The sequence below is a fragment of the Cryptomeria japonica genome, chromosome 3 (assembly GCF_030272615.1).
Source record: "Cryptomeria japonica chromosome 3, Sugi_1.0, whole genome shotgun sequence".
Lineage (NCBI taxonomy): Eukaryota > Viridiplantae > Streptophyta > Pinopsida > Cupressales > Cupressaceae > Cryptomeria > Cryptomeria japonica.
Window position 1 is genome coordinate 750,656,820 of NC_081407.1, and position 17,982 is coordinate 750,674,801.

Genomic DNA, 17,982 nt, shown 5'->3' on the forward strand with positions numbered 1-17,982 from the left:
GTCTTATATATGCCACCACAAATTTAAATATAATAATGTTCAAATTTTAATATATTGTAAAAAGAAAAAAGTAACTATATAAATATGTAAAAAATTACACTTTGCAATATAATTGAATTTAGAAAAATTAGAACGATATTTAAATAAGATTTGTTGTGCATCTTCTAGCACAAGCTAAGTAAAGTAAAATTGCATGAACATTTTTTTTTTTTTTTTGTGTGTGCATGTACACATACATAAACTAAAAGGATGAAAAAATTAATAACTAATATATATATATATAATTAGAAACAAAAAAATAGAAGGATAGAAAAATAGAATAAATAATAGAACAATATAGAATAAAATAAAAAGGAAACAAAGAAAGGGCATATATATATATATATATATATATATATATATATATATATATATATATATATATATATATATATATATATATATATATATATATATATATATATATATATATATATATATATAATTAGAAACAGAAAAATTAGAAGCGACAAAAAATAAAATTAATAAAAGAAGAAAATAGAATAAAATTAAAAAGAAACTAGGACTCAAAAATATAAAGAAAAGTGAAAATATTTATAGAAAAAATATTTATAAACAAAGAAAGTAAAGAGGAACAAAGAAATAATTGAAAGCATAAAATTTTTCAAAAAAAAGAGAGAATGCATAAAAAAAAAAAAAAGTTAAGATAGATAATATAAAGAAATAAAAATGTCACTAACTATTAAGAAAAATTTGCAATAAAAAGAACCATTATTATATATGTAAATTTAAATAATATTATAAACTTCTAAATTAAAATTAATACAACTACTAATACATCTCCTTTATTCAATATTTTTTTATTAATACAAATTACTTAACTCTTTAATTTTTAATATTTTTAAAATTAAAATAAATGATATATCAATACATTTTATTAATTATAATGTTATTTAATAATGCTAAAACTACAAACTACTTCACATCATCGTAAGTGCAAATAATATTATTTGTTCTTAAGCTCACAACATTAATTGGCAGTAACTTTTGGAAGCGCCATCATGACTTTACAATACAATACAGCCAAAACCCAAATACGAAGAATAATTAACTGTTTAGAACATTTCCTTGACGTCTGAACTTTGACACTATAGCCGTCTTGGAAATATATTAAGATTTCCACTAGCAGTTGGATTGGTGGTTTGAAGCTTTTTAATTGTTATTTCTACTTCTTAATTGTTATTTCTACTTCCAATAACGAGAGAAAAAAAAAAATTACGAGATTTCCACAATCTATCGAGAATAGAAAAAAGAAAAATTACAGAAAAATGACTATTGTATCCAAAGTGCTTATCTGATTTCCGAAGTGCTTATCTGTTTCGAAGATCTAGTAAGTCTGAACAAATTTAAATAAAAATCTTAAGTCACAATTTAAACAATAATTTGATTCCTCTAAATAAATATCCATTGGAACTTGGTTGATATTGGACGAAACATCAGTGCAGTGAAAATATTCAAACATTGAATTTTATACAAAACCAAGAATGTTAAACACGGCCGGATAGCCTATTATGAGACAAAGTGATTTGAATACACGTTTTACAGTATTTTAGAAAGTTTATATAGACAACATTATCCACTCTGAAAGTAGTATAATGCTTATTCATGAATTGGAACACCTCGCAGACTCGAAAGAACTACAATTTATCCTAAGAACGATTTTACATTGAAAGAAACAAACTTGAAACTACCAAACATAAAAGAACTAAAACTTACTAATTGAGCTTATAAATATCTAAAATGTAGAACTTTGACTGTCAGATACCGATGTTTCTGCGCGATTGGTATGGCGCAGGAGGTCTGATATGGTGGCTGTTAAATTTGAAGCAACTGCACCTCCCATGAAAGATGTCTTGAGATTCTCCAAAAACCTGGCTACATCTCTCATGGAAGGTCGTTCTCTTGGTGATTCACTGCTACAAAGCAAACCAACATGAATGAAAGAAAGAAGACATCTATTGTCTTCCATGTTTTCATTCATATCTCTCAATAGCCCACCATCAACAATATCTGCTAATCTGTCTGGAAAAGCTGACCTCATCCAGTTTTGCAAGTTCAGGTCTCCCACAAACATGTCATCACTTGGCCTCTTCCTTGTAACCATCTCTAGTATCAGAATTCCATAACTGTAAACATCTCCCTTTGTGGAAACACCCCCCCACAATCCATACTCTGCAATCAATTTCATTCATGAAAAATTAGAAAAGCTATCAAAAGGAAATGATAATGACAATATAGAAGAACTCAAATAAATTACCTGGAGCAATATAGCCAATAGATCCTTTGAGTGCAAATGTTGCAGCACTAAATGAATCTATGGAATTTGGAGTAATACAACGGCATATACCAAAATCAGTCACAAGGGCCGTCATGTTGGCGTCCAGGAGCACATTGCTAGGTTTTAAATCACAGTGCACCATTTGCAAAGGACAATCATGATGTAAATACTCCATGCCATGGGCAACATCCACAGCAATGCTCAAACAGTCCTCCAATCCCAATTTACAAAATTCCTGATCATCTCTGTCAGGGTGCAAATGTTTCTCCAAGCTCCCATTAGATGCAAATTGAAGAACCAGACCTTTGAAGCCAGGGTAGGAAAATGCACTTATGATTTTGATCAGGTTACGGTGCCGAATCCTCCCTAATACTTTGCATTCTGTTTCGAAGCTCTTATGAGCTTCTTCATTCTGCAAATTAAGAGCCTTGATTGCAACTATCTTACCATCCCTCAAAATTCCTTTGTAGACTGATCCGAAGTTACCCACTACAAGCAAGTTTGACTCATCAAATTCGGCTGTTGCTGTGACAAGATCTTGATAAGAAAATTTTGGATAGCTATGCCTTTGAAAAATAAAGTTTGAGGGATGGAATAGTTGGCTTGAAAGTTTATATCTCCATAAAATTAGTAAGATGAAGGAGCACAATATAAACGCAATAGTTCCAACAACTGATAAGACTATTTTTTTAAGCAGTGAATGCTTTTCTTGACTCTTCTTTGTGCATGGAGGCAATGAATAATTCATTGGTCCACAGAGGCCAGGGTTTCCCATAAACAATTCTATAACAGTTTTATTTGGAAACAACCCTCCTTTTGGAATCTGCCCTGACAAATTATTGAATGAAACATTCATGTATTGAAGTACTTTTAGTCTTTGAAGGGACATTGGTATTGAACCTGATAAAGAATTGTTAGAAAGATCCATTTCTAGGAGATTTTGTAATTTGGAGAGGGAATCTGGAATTGGACCTTCAAAGGCATTGTGGGAAAGATTTAGATGCTCTAATGCTGTGCAGTCTCCAAGAGAAATCGGAATCAGCCCAGTAAGCAGATTTCCAGAGATGTCTATGGCTTGAGCCATTGCAATTTTTCTCATCTCTACTGGCAAAGACCCTTCCAGAGAATTCCACGAAAGGTTGAGGTAGAAAACCAGATTTTTAAGGCTGGCAATGAAATCAGGAGGTATCCTTCCACCTAATTTATTGTAAGATAAGTCAATGAGCTCTAAATTTTGACATCCTGCTAAAACAACAGGGATCTCCCCTGACAAGTTGTTGTGCTGAAGTAAAAGACGTCTTAGCTGTTGGGGGTTACAAAGAGAATCAGACATTTTTCCAGATAGCCCGTTGTGACTAAGATTTAGGAGTCCGAGATGTTGCATTTGACCTATCTCACTTGGAATGCTTCCTTCTAATTTGTTCCCACCCAAATACAATCTTTCCAACTTCTGGAATCTTTAATTCCAGATGGAATATTGCCACTCAAAAGATTATCGCTTAAGCTCAAGTATGTTAAGTTTGTTAGATTGGCAATCTGTTGTGGTATGCTTCCGCTTATCATGTTGTTTGATAATTTCAAGAATTGGATATTGGAAGACAGTTGGCCTATGGATGGGGGCAATATACCAGTGAGATGATTATCCGACACTTTTATTTCTTGCAATTGGGAGCAATTTGTGAGAGAAGTTAGAAAAGACAATGTGTTGCTGCTATCACTAACAAGTTGATTGACATGTAACTTAAGCCGGGTAAGAAGGTTCAACTTACCCAGCTCCATTGGCACCATTCCACTGAGCTGGTTGTCGCTTAAATACAGTATTGTGAGGTTGGAACAATTTCCAAGAGAGTTTATTTACCTAAGAAAAATCCATAGACCAATCATGAATTTATTTACCTAAATATTTTTTATTTGTTATATAACTATTTAAGAATTATTTTAGATTTTTACATTGTTCATATTATTTTTATTTGAAAAACCATTTAAATTTACTTAAAAATTATTTTATTTATTGAAAAACCACTTTTTCCTTAAGAAGATAAACTACATATATCTAATTCTAAGCTAAAAGAGCTTGCTTTCTTTGTTAAGTAGGCATTGCCATGCAAAAACCAAATTGAGGAATCAATGAGATTCATATTGAGAAAAGATGTCAAAATTAGAACCCTACCGAATGGTTTCTTTCTATTGGTATGTCCTTTTCAGAGCATCAAGTGGGAAATTTTAAATCAGGTATCATATGTGATGGGAGGCATAGGTTTCTTTATCAAGGATTAGGAAGAAAGTTTTCACTCTCTAAAATAGGAAATCTATTTATGTCACTATCTGAATCTGATTATACAATATTCCTTTAAATATTTGGGATTGGGAACCATAGAATTCATAGAGAACCAATTAGGATCATTGGGAACTATAGAATTCATAGATAACCAACTAGGCTAATTTATAATGATAGATGCAAATTTGGAAGACAAGGATTACGAGATGTATTATTGAATCTTTTTAAACATGAAACCTCTATGGCCTTTACCAAAATAAATTAAAATTAGATTTGAGGAAAGTATATGGAGACAAAATTTGAAATTAGAAAAACTAAATGTGTGTAAAGTATGCTCTATGAAAGGTCATATAACAAAAGAATCTCAAAAGAATAAGATGGATATACAAATGTAGTAAGTGTAGACACCTAAAATTGTCATGTCTAATTAAATAAATATTTTATTTATTTAATTATCTAAGCTTAATTCTTCTATTAATTAAGTAAATATTTATTTATTTAATTAATTCATTTATCCTCTTCTAGTCTTATTTCTCATTTAAATAAATACATTTATTTATTTAAATTCCCCTTTTCCTAAATTAAATAAATATTTTATTTATTTAATTGATCCCACTTCCTCTATTAATTAAATAAATCTTTATTTATTTAATTAATTCATTAACCTTTTCTACCCATGACACATGTCATTCATCTCTTAATTCATATACTACCTACCCTCTCATTATTTTATTATTTCCTCTACCTACCCTCTAATCATAACCAACCATTTATCTTTTACACCTCTCAATCTTATCCCTCCATTTCATATAGTGTCTTTTATTTAAGGAGATGATTCCTTCATTATCAAACCTAACCAATCATCCTAATCAATTTTATGTACTTGAATACACTACACTTTGCATATGCGATCCTACTTGCAACCACATTTCGTTCTTTGTTGAGCTCTTGTGCACATAAAATCTGAGAGCAAATATATCAAGAAAGATCAATGGAGATAGGAAGAATGGAGATCCAAACCCTATTGGACATGTGATGGTATAATCTTTGTGATTTCATTTGATTTGCATTGTCTTAGGTAATCTTCATATGTTATGGTGGATCTTTGTTGTTGTTAGGCTAGGGTTTTGTGGTTGAATTCATTTAGCCTTTCAATATCGTTATTATTGTTATCCATTTTCACCATATACATTTTGGCACGCCCCATGGGACATGAATTTTTGTTAGATCTATATTTTTTTTGCAGATTTTTCTAAGCCTATATTATTGTTTTGTAAAACAATTTGGAGAATAATCTTGTGCAGCTAGGGTTTTCAACACAAAATCAAGATCTTGGAGAGATTCGATCATATCTCACAAACGGCTAAGAAATTTTGCACCAATTTGTTTTTGCAATTTGAAGAAAGCATCAGAAGCTCTCAGTCCAAAATTCAGAATTTTTAGAGCACATTTTAATTTTCTATGAATTTTTTATGATTTTTCATAAAAAATTAATTTTGAGAGAAAATGAGAGAAGTTTTTGGATTTTCTTACATTTTTGGAAATCCCTCATAATTATACACAAGATCTGTTCTTTGTGATTTTAATTTTGATGCAAAATATTTCCTTAAAAATTGGATCTTTAAAAATTAAGGTTTTTCCTTATTTTGATCAGATCTCACAAACGGCTTTGAATTTTAACATCAAATATTTTTTGCGAGTCAGGAAAAGCATCAAAAGGATTTAGCAAAAATTTCAGATTTTTTGGATCATTTTCTCAATTTATATGAATTTTTTATGATTTTTCATAAAAAATTAATTTTGAGAGCAAGTTAGCGAATTTTTCAGATTTTCTTACATTTTTGGAAATATCTCAGAATTATACATAGGGTCTATTGTTTTTTATTTTAAATTTTATGCAAAATCATTCCTCAAAAATCAGATCTTTGAAAATTAGGGTTTTGTATTATTTTACTCATATCTCACAAACTGCTTTGATTTGTTGCGAAAAAAAATTTTATGAATGTTTGGAAGACCATCAGGACTCTCCAATAAAAAGTTTAGATTTTTTGGATTGATTTTGCATTTTATATGAATTTTTTATGATATTTCATAAAAAATTAATTTTTGGAGCAAATTAGCAATTCTTTTGGATTTTCTTACATTTCTACAAATCTCTTGAAATTTTATAGGTGGTCATTTTTTATGATGAGTCAAATATTTGAATTGGTCAACAAAATGCATTGTTGAAGACCCCTATTTCATAAAGTCTTTTGGATCTAAAATTTACCTAACTTGTGTGCTTGTAGGAAGGGGTGATTATTTCAAACAATCCAAACTACTAATAAATATTTGTTGCAGGTCCTTAGCAAGGGTTTTTGGATTTTTATTATGTGCCTTATTTTCACAGACTAGCAAACACTTCAATTGGTGCACTAAAATTGAATCATTGTCTTTTGTGTCTTGAGCAATAGGCTCTTTTTGTTTAATCTTTAGAGGGCTTGTCTTCCCATGTGGTCATTAGGACTACTAGTGAGAAGAGAATTATCCAAGTGGTAGCAAAAGAAAAGCCATCTTCTTCCAAACCACTATAAATAACTGTATTCATGGTGAAAACTATGAATAACGTGTACTGATTAGTTCATACCGACACTATGTCTCCCCATAAACTCGTTTGATCAAATTTATTTGATCAGTTGTAGGGCGTAACCCCTGCCAGCTAGGAGCCTTCTATATTTACAGAGTTGAAAGTGCCGCATGTATGGCCACATGAGCGGATGCCCTTACTAGCACCTTTTTGTTTTAGAAGCCCAAATCCTTCTAGTTGTTTGGGCAGGAGGTCGGACCTCTGGTAGCGGCCCACACACATACGGTTCTTAGTAGAGATACAAAGTTCGCCACGGGGAGTTTTCATGGGGACTGATGCTTGGCTAACCCAAGAAGTGAGTGCCAAGGGTGGAGCCAGTGAGGTCAAGCATCTAAGTATCTACTCTGAATAGCGTAGCCTCGGGGGTAAAACCCCATGTGGGATCAACAACTATTGTCTTGGCCAGCCATAAGAATTGTGCTTGACTTATTTTAAACATTCAAAACATTCAAGACCAAATAGCAAAACATTGTGTCTTTTGTGTCTTCAAGTGTATGCAAAACATTTTTACATCAAACAACACACTTTTTATTGGAGTCATTTTGGAGTCTAGACACTTACAAACTTTGGGTCTTCATCAACACTGTGTCCTCTTGTCACAAAAAATAGTCAAATAGTCAGATTTGGTCACAACAAAATGACTTCACATATTGGAAAAAATTGCACAAATTTTGCCGAAACGCGTCTATGTCTGACATAATAGCGACTGTGTTGTATAACCGCATCTGTGAAGGGCAGAAATGGGTCAGTGTTTCCAGAATCAACAGTGCACTTTATAAAAATCTCAGAAGCATGTCTGTGTTAAACAGAATCACGTCTGTGTCAGGAAATCGCGTTTGTGAAGTATATAGGCGCATCTGTGTTCAGAATTGAAAAAAAAAAAACTTATACAATTCAGTAAACAATCACAGTTAGTTTCAGAATTCTTGAGCTTCCTAGGTTATTTCTCTAGGTTTCATTTAGCATTCAACCTATCTTTGGGTCTCACACAGTCCATCATTGCTTTACATCTTACATTACATTCACATTTGTCTAAACTTGAGTCAAAAGGTCACTTGCTTGTCCTCACTATACTTTGTCAACACGCTACATACAACAACATTTTGCTAAGTGGTCCCTCATCAAGGTCTATCACCTTTGGGTCTCATTTGGTCTTACTTAGAGTCAAGGTCAACTTACCTCATCAAGAGAAACTATCGTCTCTTTGGAAGTCACACCTACTCTACTACATACATACTTGGTCTTACACTTTGGACATTGCAAGTACACTTCAGATTCATTTACATTCCATCCAACCCTTGGTCTTCCATACTCTTTCCATTTTCATCTAGTCTCACACATCTTGGTCAATACCTAGTTCATGGTTGAAACCTGTCTTCAAAAATCTAGGAGAGAAACTAAAGAGGCTCAAGAGTCTACAAACATGGGTGTCTATGATTATGACAATGATGTCTTTTTTAATACTGATCATAACACATTACCTGACATGGATGCCTATAGAAACATTCCAAATGTTGAGAACATGGACACTACAAACAAAAATGATACACATAATGACAATATGGACAACTTTTTTGTACATTCAGCAGATGTGGAAGAATCCATTATGAATCCCCATTTCAATCGACTGATTGAGGAAATAATGAGGAGGGATAGACAATACTTCTTACAAATGATGGCACAAAGTGGAGCCAAAATACCTCATGATTTTGACATGTCTCAAATAATGGAAAATTGACCTTTGCAACAAACTCACTCAAACATGGATCAAAGGAGGCCTAATAGTGGAGGAAATAGAGGACCATATATGGTACCTGAATCACAATCATCTTTGCTTCAAAAACCAGAGGTCCCACATACACATGGTCAAGCATATGATACTCACATTCGCAGACCATTATGGAAGTCTTGTGTAGAGAAATATGCTCAATCACATATCAATGCTAAGGATCAACCACCAAAGCAATTGGATATTCAAAGGCATGCTCAAAATTTGGACACAAGGAAACCCCGTGTCAAATTTGGGGGCAACACATTAGAACATGACATGCCTGTAGAGTATGGTATACATGGACAAAATAGATATGGCATTCCTGAACATGAATCTATACCAAGTGGTCCATATACATAGCATCACTATAGACCTCCTCCATATGAATATGTGTATGATCAATATCATCCATATATGCAACATGCTCCTTCTCCAATTGGTGCCTCAAGCATAGGGTATGGTCCAAGAAGTCGATCTCCACCTAAGAGCAATTTGGAGCAACAAATCAGGGACTTGCAAAAGAAAATGGAAGACATAAATACACTGAAGCCAACATACACAAGGAAAGACATATGTCCTTATCCATTTGACAAGAGCATTCCAATGCCTCCTTTTCCTACACACTTTGTGACACCTAAATTTGATAAGTATAGAGGAAAAGGGGATCCTAAGGCACACATAAGATAGTTTTTCACAGCTTGCATTGAGGTAGCAACAGAAGAGACATTTTTGATGAGATTATTCCCACAAAGCCTAGGTGATCAAGCTATGGAATGGTTCTCCCAACTCCCACTTGGTATTAAGTCATGGGGTGATCTAGTAGAGGCACTTATTCAACATTTCTCCTACAACATAGAGATAGACATATCAGTCACTACTTTGTGCAACACCAAGCAAAGGGATGGAGAATCTTTTGCATCATTTTTACAAAGATGGAGAAATCTAGCCAGCAGATGCTCTTGTGAAATTCCACAAAAACAAATGGTAGAGATGTTCACACAAAATGTTAACAAAGACATTGGCTATGGCTTAAGGAAAGCTTGTTTGTCTACATTCAAGGACGTCATTGAAAAAGGCTTAGCAACAAAGAAGGTCCTAATTGAACAAGGAGTCATTAAGATATTCAAGGAAAACAAAGATGACTTTAAGGGAAAAGACAAGCCGAGATTTTGGAAAAGAAACAAGAACACAACCAATGATGGTGTTGTTGACGCCAACACAGTGCGACCCAAATTCATTTTTTCTGGATCAAGTTCTACAAACAATCAAGTGAATACTCAAACAACTTCTAGATCATGGAGGAAGTACACTCCATTAGGAGAACCACTTGAGTCAGTCTTCAAGAAGCTAGTGGCAAACAACGTAATCATAGTTCTAGATTTTTCTCCATATGAACCAAAGGTTAAACCAAATTGGTGGAATGATGATGAGTATTGTGAATTTCATAAAAGCAAGGGTCATAAGACAAGAAATTGTCATTGACTGAAGAACATCATACAAGATCTCATTGATAGAGGTGACATTAAGATTGAGGGACACTCATGCAATCAAGAACATGAGATGTTTAAGCAACCATTCCCAAAGCATGACAAGGGAAAAGCTAAAGCCACAGATGACCAAACCAACTATACTAAAGCAACCTATAACTATGATTCAACTATCAATCACATTTCGATGGACAATTACGTCTCTACCATTATCATCAAGGACAAAAACCCTGAGAATTCTACCCGGAGACCCAAGATTGTCCTAAAAGGTGTTGGATCTTCTTCCGAACCTACCTCTGAATGTCATGTTACAACCCATCGAGGTAAATTCACTTTGCAAGGTGCTCCAACTAAAGACACCACTTCCTCATCAACCAAACCTAAGTATGACCTTGTAGAACAGTTAGGGAAGACACCCACACTTATCTCAATCCTTGAGCTCTTACATATATCCCCCGCACATAAAGCCATTCTTGACAAAATCTTGAGAGACACCTCTATCCCTACTGATCTGAACGTGGACCAGTTTCAAGCCATGGTGGGATACCTTTCCATTCCACACTCTCTCACGTTCACAGAAGCCGATGACGCCTCCGTAAGTTAGCCATATAATGCACCATTACACATTGAAGCCTTCATACACAAACATCAAATAAAACGAGTCCTGATAGATGGAGGAGCTGGTCTAAACATTTGTACATTGAGCACAATTAAACAATTGGGATATTCTGATAAAGCTATGAATTCTACAAACAAAATTACCATCAAAGCATATGATGATGAAGAGCGTTCATCCAAGGGTACAGTCACCTTACCTCTTAGAGTTGGGCCAGTTACAAAGGATGTGGTTTGTCAAGTACTTGATCTTGATCTCACATACAACATATTGCTAGGACGTCCTTGGATTCATGAAATGAGGGCAGTCCCGTCTACATATCACCAATGCATTAAGTTTCCTCATAATGGAGTTGAAATAAGAGTTAATGGTGATCCTAACTCATTCATATATTGCAACAATCTATGACCTAGATCAGAAATAACAATACCAAGTAATCGAGAAGCTATTCCTTCATCAGCATATGTGGATCCAAAATCCTTGAAACCTTCTCCTTCAAAACAAGCAGAGCTAAAAGAAAAGTTCAAGATTAAAGACCTAGGATGTGGTGAGCATATATTTCATGTAGACCAACTCCCATTATCTCCTAAGGTATTCAGTCAATAGGAACAACCTACAAACAATTTTCAATGCCAAGGAATTGGGTGTAAACCACCTAGTGTTGTGGCTACTAAGTCTGAATGCAAATCTCCTCTAGTGGTGCAAGCACCTCTTGATATCAATAGTCCTAAGAGTGGATCCAACAAAGAATCTATTGAGTGTATCGCCAAACCTCTTGAGAAATCACATAGCCTTACCATATCATCCACTCATTCCATTTCCACTCCACTTCCAGACTTGGATCAACAAGAATCACAAAATCCCTTAGTCATTGGGAATCAAGAATCAAGCTTTGAAAAGAAAAATCTAAAAGTCAAAAATAAAGGAAAGTCCTCTAGTCCAAATCAAAATCTAAAGCTATTGGACTCTGCAAAAATCAAGGTCAAGGATAAACCTCCTATGAAGCAAAAAGATGAAGAGTTGATCTCCCTTAATATCAAAATAACTGGGGGCATAAGTTCTAAAATTTCAAGTCAAAAAGCACACTTGTTGATCCTAAGTCTCCATCATGTCATCTTAATTTCACTTCTTTTCACAATCATAAGCCTTCATAACTCATACACTTGTTTTGCACATCCTTTCCCTTCTGGCAATACATCATGGACCTTTAATGGAGCTTCCTCAAGGGACTTTGTTGTCAGGGATGCCCAAACTTCTTCAGGTGACATGCATACAGGCCTATGTAGTCCACACATTAGTAATTCTATCATAGTTCCCTTATCAAGGAAGATATTCACTCGAGTTACATATCATTTAGTCAAGGAACGTCACAGTTACAATCACAAGGTAAATCCTCGTACATTTGAGGTAGGTGACTTAGTTCTAAAAGAAAATCCTAAAAATCAGCAAGATAGAGAGAAGAAGGGCAAGTTCGAACCAAATTGGCTTGGTCCTTACATCATTACAACAACATATGGATCTGGGGCATATCAGCTCTCAACTACAGAAGGTGAACCTTTGGAGGATCCTATCAACCACATGCACCTTCATAGGTTCTACACATAGCAATTTGGAATATCCTAATTCAAAAAATACAAAAAAATCAAAAATTTCAAAAATACAAAAAAATCAAATTTTTCCAAATACAAAAAAATCAAAAATTTCAAAAATACAAAAAAAATTATAAAACAAAAAAATAGTTACTTCATGAAAACCTAACAAACAGGCGCCTCGTGACACTAAAAAAAAAAACATTGAAAAATTGAGAAAAGTAAAGAGAAATAATTTCGTCCAACGATGAAAACCACTTCGGTGGTGCCTTGGGCAAGTACCATGGTGAAAACTGGGTCACTAGCGCCATGTGTAGAGACATTGCTCCTCCCTCCTTCAAGATTCACTTTTATCCTTTCACTTTGCACACACTCACAACCTATTCATTCATAATAAACTTACCCATTCCCATCATGGCTTGTTATTGATCTACCCAAGATTGGTTAGCCATCCATAATAACATCCCTTTTCACCTCCCTTTCCATCCATAATAAATCAGATCCTATCTGTGGCTAAGGCAAATCCTACATCTAGTGATGGGTGTGGAACTGAGAGCATCACATGTTTCGAGGAGTACAATTTCTTCCAGTTTTCTTTAGTCTATCCGTGCACAATTCGCAATAAAGCAACATTTGCATCATAGATCCGCAATAAAGTTTCATCTTCTCCGCAATAAAGTATCAGTTTCTTGGATTTAGTCAGTTTCAGATGAGACAACAACAACAATGGGCTTCAACAAACTCAGACAACATTATGGTTCAGTGCTATCTATCCTTTTTGTGAAAGTAAACATTGTGACCATAATCAAATAAGACTTATACAAGTGACAAGAGACACTAAACTTGAGGACTATAGTGGATGTTGGTGTCGAGTCTTGGTTTTCTTTTGATGTTATCTTTTGGTGACATGTCTTTTAGCTTTTCCAGGATGTCTCTAACTAGAGATTCTATCTCCAGGATGTCTTTGACTAGAAAGGCAAGGATGGGGTATCGTCACCTATTTGTATTTGCTGTCTCTGGATTGTCTTTTAGTAATGCTATGACTTGTCCAAGGATATGAGGACACTGTGAGTCTAGTGTGAACTGGGGCATTCCTTGTTTGCGACTGTCTTATCTCCATGCAAATGGGTACAATGACTTTCTGGGTCAAACATATGCCTTGATTGTCATAACCTACTTACCATTATAAAGCTCAATGATGATAAAACACAAGAAGCTCTTTCACTTTCATATCTTCTATCTTCCATCTCCCTTTCTTGATTGACTTCTATCATCCTTCTCGAGTCTGCGTAGCCTACTATCACATGACTGAGTATAATGACAAACCAAAAATATTTGCATTTCATGTAGTTGCACCTGCATTACCACATATAAGCATTTCATACATACATATAGATATCACAACTACATCACATCCTGCACACAACACCTATTAGCACAATTTACATTTGCATTATCATATTCATCTACATTACATACATTCACATTTGCATCATGCATACACATATAAAACATAAAAGAACAAAAAAAATATATTGCATTGCATCATATACATATTTGCATCCATATCATAAGCATCACATAAGAACATCTCATCACATAGGTACACATGCATATAGCTTCCACAAAGATGAATCATCTCATATATACATAATCATAAGTGTCATGATACAATGATGTCAAAATCATATGGCTACAATCACCCGTAGGTGTCTACATCATCATACAAAAATGGTACAATACTAATACATAGGGAGCCCTATATGGCTACGATGAACTCCCTCCCTCAGAGCTGGCTGGCCTCGACGGAGTTTGAGCCCTAGAAGGACTTGCCCCAAGATCATCTCTCCTAGCCCCTGTGTCCTCTGCAACCACCCCTCGTGTCGCCCTATCCAGATAGAGGAACCCACTGATAACTCATGCCAACACTGTTGGTAGTGCTAATCTTGTGCATGTCATGGTATCCCATGCCAAATGTCCCACCCTCATCTCCAGTCCTGGATCCTAAAACACTCATCTAAGGGCATCCCTATCTCCATCTCGATCATACGGAATCAGCTCCCCATCGATCGGTATCCACAGAATCCTATACACCCTCCAAGGTGATTGTCATCTCACCCATCACCAAATGAAAGGTGCAAGTCATGGAGTGCCACCTCACCGCCAGTGTAGTCAGTAATCCCATGTTCACCCAAAACTCAGGCACATATAGAATATGTCTCAGATCCATAGCCTCAATAGCTGCTCGGTCCTCGAAGGTCATCTTAGGTCGCAACCTTTGAGTCAATAAGAATCTCTCCCGTGACTCCAACATAGGCAAATACTCTTGCAGTCAAGCAAATCAATCATGTCAATCATCGTGGCATTCAATGTTCATCACAAAATGCTACTTTTTATCTAAGTGCATATGACATTTTATCCTAGTGACACTCACTATTCATCACAAAGTGTTGCTATTTATCCTAGTGGTATCCCTGTTCATCACAAAGTACTACATGCTAGGCACTCCCTGTTCATCACAAAGTGCTGCTCACATTCGCACTCACTGTTCATCACAAAGTACTACTCATATTTTAGTACTCCCTGTTCATCACAAAGTACTATATCTTGGTACTCACTGTTCATCACAAAGTGCCTTGATCTATCTTATCCTGGGGCCTCTGCTTGAGTGAATCCTCTTGAGTAGTTTCCTAATTGGTAACGTATGTTCTATCACAGAATTGTCAATCCTAGCCCTATTTGTTATTCTAGTCTTACCTAGAGGACCTGCTTGAGTGTATCCTCTCAACAACTTATCCAATCGACAGCGTATGTTCATCACAGAACTGTCGATTTGACCTAGAAGACACAAATTCACATTTTTGGACACAAATGCGCTTTCCTGACATAAACGCACTTGAAGACTGCATAAACGCACCTATTTTACATAGATGCACCGTAAACACATAGACGTGCCTATGCTATGCACAGATATGCCTAGGTGACACAAACGTGCCTTCTTGGCATAGACGCGCTTACACATCACAAACGCAGCTGCATTTTGCATAGACGCATTTTTAAACATAGACGCACCTAGCACAAACACAGACACGCCTCGCAAGCATAGATATGCCTGGCACCAACGCAGATGCGCCTGGACATTTTTGACATTTTTTAGGACCCTATTCTAAGCACATTTATTACCCTATCTAGCATGCATTAATGACAACAATAAATGCAACAAAGTACAAGGAGGTTTTGTGGTACTTACTGGCTCTCCTACCTCTGCTGGCCTTTGGAATCGGTGAACATGGTCGAATTTGTGAGCCATTGCCATCACTGCTAACTGCTGCTGCTCTATCTTGCTTTGTACTTTGATCTCTTGGATGTGTGGATGACAATGAGGATGTTTTCCCCTTGTGGTCTATCTTATAGACTACCCTAGCCCTAGTCTCCTGAGTCAATCTTCTTTATCCCGTGACTCTGTCACTTTATCCAGTCAGTCCATTCTAGCCTCTCTTTCTTATCGAGAGATTGTCTGCAATCTTTTTAGACATTTTCATCCAATCTCTCGAGAGGGCATATCATTCCCATTTTGGGGCAACTTTGTACGAGTTCATCTTATCTTCTTTGAAACAACGTGACAAGCCGCATTGTCTCAAAGAGGGGCAAAATGTAGACACCTAAAATTGTCATGTCTAATTAAATAAATATTTTATTTATTTAATTATCTAAGCTTAATTCTTCTATTAATTAAATATATCTTTATTTATTTAATTAATTCATTTATCCTCTTCTAGCCTTATTTCTCATTTAAATAAATACATTTATTTATTTAAATTCCCCTTTTCCTAAATTAAATAAATATTTTATTTATTTAATTGATCCCACTTCCTCTATTAATTAAATAAATGTTTATTTATTTAATTAATTCATTAACCTTTTCTACCCATGACACATGTCATTCATCTCTTAATTCATACACTACCTACCCTCTCATTATTTTATTATTTCCTCTACCCACCCTCTAATCATAGCCGACCATTTATCTTTTACACCTCTCAATCTTATCCCTCCATTTCATATAGTGTCTTCTATTTAAGGAGACGATTCCTTCATTATCAACGCTAATCAATCATCGTAATCAATTTTATGCACTTGACTACACTACGCTTTGCATATGCGATCCTACTTGCAACCACATTCCGTTCTTTGTTGAGCTCTTGTGCACATAAAATATGAGAGCAAATATATCAAGCAAGATCAATGGAGATAGGAAGAATGGAGATCCAAACCCTATTGGACATGTGATGGTATAATCTTTGTGATTTCATTTGATTTGCATTGTCTTAGGTAATCTTCATATGTTATAGTGGATCTTTGTTGTTGTTAGGCTAGGGTTTTGTGGTTGAATTCATTTAGCCTTTCAATATCGTTATTATTGTTATCCATTTTCACCATATATAGTAAGAACAACTAAATGAAGGTGCACTCTAAACTTTTCTTTGTTCCACCCTTTTTTGGGTGGACTATGGTGCTAGGTGCCATAGTCGCTCCCAAAAGAGCCCAAATTTGAACTTGTGGGAGTACCGATTCCTACCATTTGTGATCCAATCCTGATAAATTGATATGACAATTGGAAATTGGCCTAAATGTGAAAATACCTTGAGAACCCTGTATAAATCCATAATCCTTAATTAATTTTATCCACTAGAAATTTCATTTTCAAGCTTTCCTTATTCCTTCAAGAGAAGATTTGAGCACACGGAGCATCAAGCTACAACAAGTTATCTTTAAGTATGTGTTCATGATCAATATTTTGTTATGATTTATGATGTTATTGTATCAACACTTGTACCAATCGAAGGTATAATTCTTTTAGTTCAAATTTTTTATTTCAAAATTTCATTTCAGCTTTAGCCTCTGCCTTACTAGGGGTAAGCTCTCTTTTTACAATCCTGATTGTTGTAATGCTAATTCCAACGTGGGGTTTGAATAAGGAAAAACCCTATATTTCCCAACACTATTTTATCTCTCTTTTGTGCCTAGGATTCAAATCTTATAGAAGGATTATAGATTCATAAAGTGTAGACTAGGACAAAGAGATTCAAACTTTAAAGTAGCAAAAAAGCATGGAGTCTACAGCTTAGCCCCATAGACTAACACTTTTCTAATAGATGTTCATAGAGATAATCTCTAAAAAATCCTTTCTCAGAATCTATTTATGATATTTGCATTAGACACCTCCAAGACAACGATTCTTAGCCCCATGGTCTAGCACTTTGAGGCTCAAATTAT

The 17,982-nt window shown here is 35.0% G+C and overlaps 1 protein-coding gene across 1 annotated transcript; it reads right to left on the minus strand.

Annotated features, from left to right (window-relative positions):
* Nucleotides 1-1,528: 1,528 nt before the first annotated feature.
* LOC131037017 (putative leucine-rich repeat receptor-like serine/threonine-protein kinase At2g24130) lies at nt 1,529-4,144 on the minus strand. Its single transcript, XM_057969041.2, has 2 exons — nt 2,318-4,144; nt 1,529-2,232 (listed from the first exon to the last, which is right to left on the minus strand). Exons 1-2 carry the CDS (start codon nt 3,720-3,722, stop codon nt 1,796-1,798), a joined length of 1,842 nt encoding a protein of 613 aa, XP_057825024.2. The 5' UTR covers nt 3,723-4,144; the 3' UTR covers nt 1,529-1,795.
* Nucleotides 4,145-17,982: the final 13,838 nt, after the last annotated feature.

Bases quoted from the DNA above. Each gene is read 5' to 3' on its own strand.
- LOC131037017 (XM_057969041.2), bottom strand. From the start codon at position 3,722: ATGCAACATCTCGGACTCCTAAATCTTAGTCACAACGGGCTATCTGGA. The intron at 2,233-2,317 runs GTAATTTATTTG...AATTGATTGCAG, and splicing joins TATTGGCTATATTGCTCCAG to AGTATGGATTGTGGGGGGGT.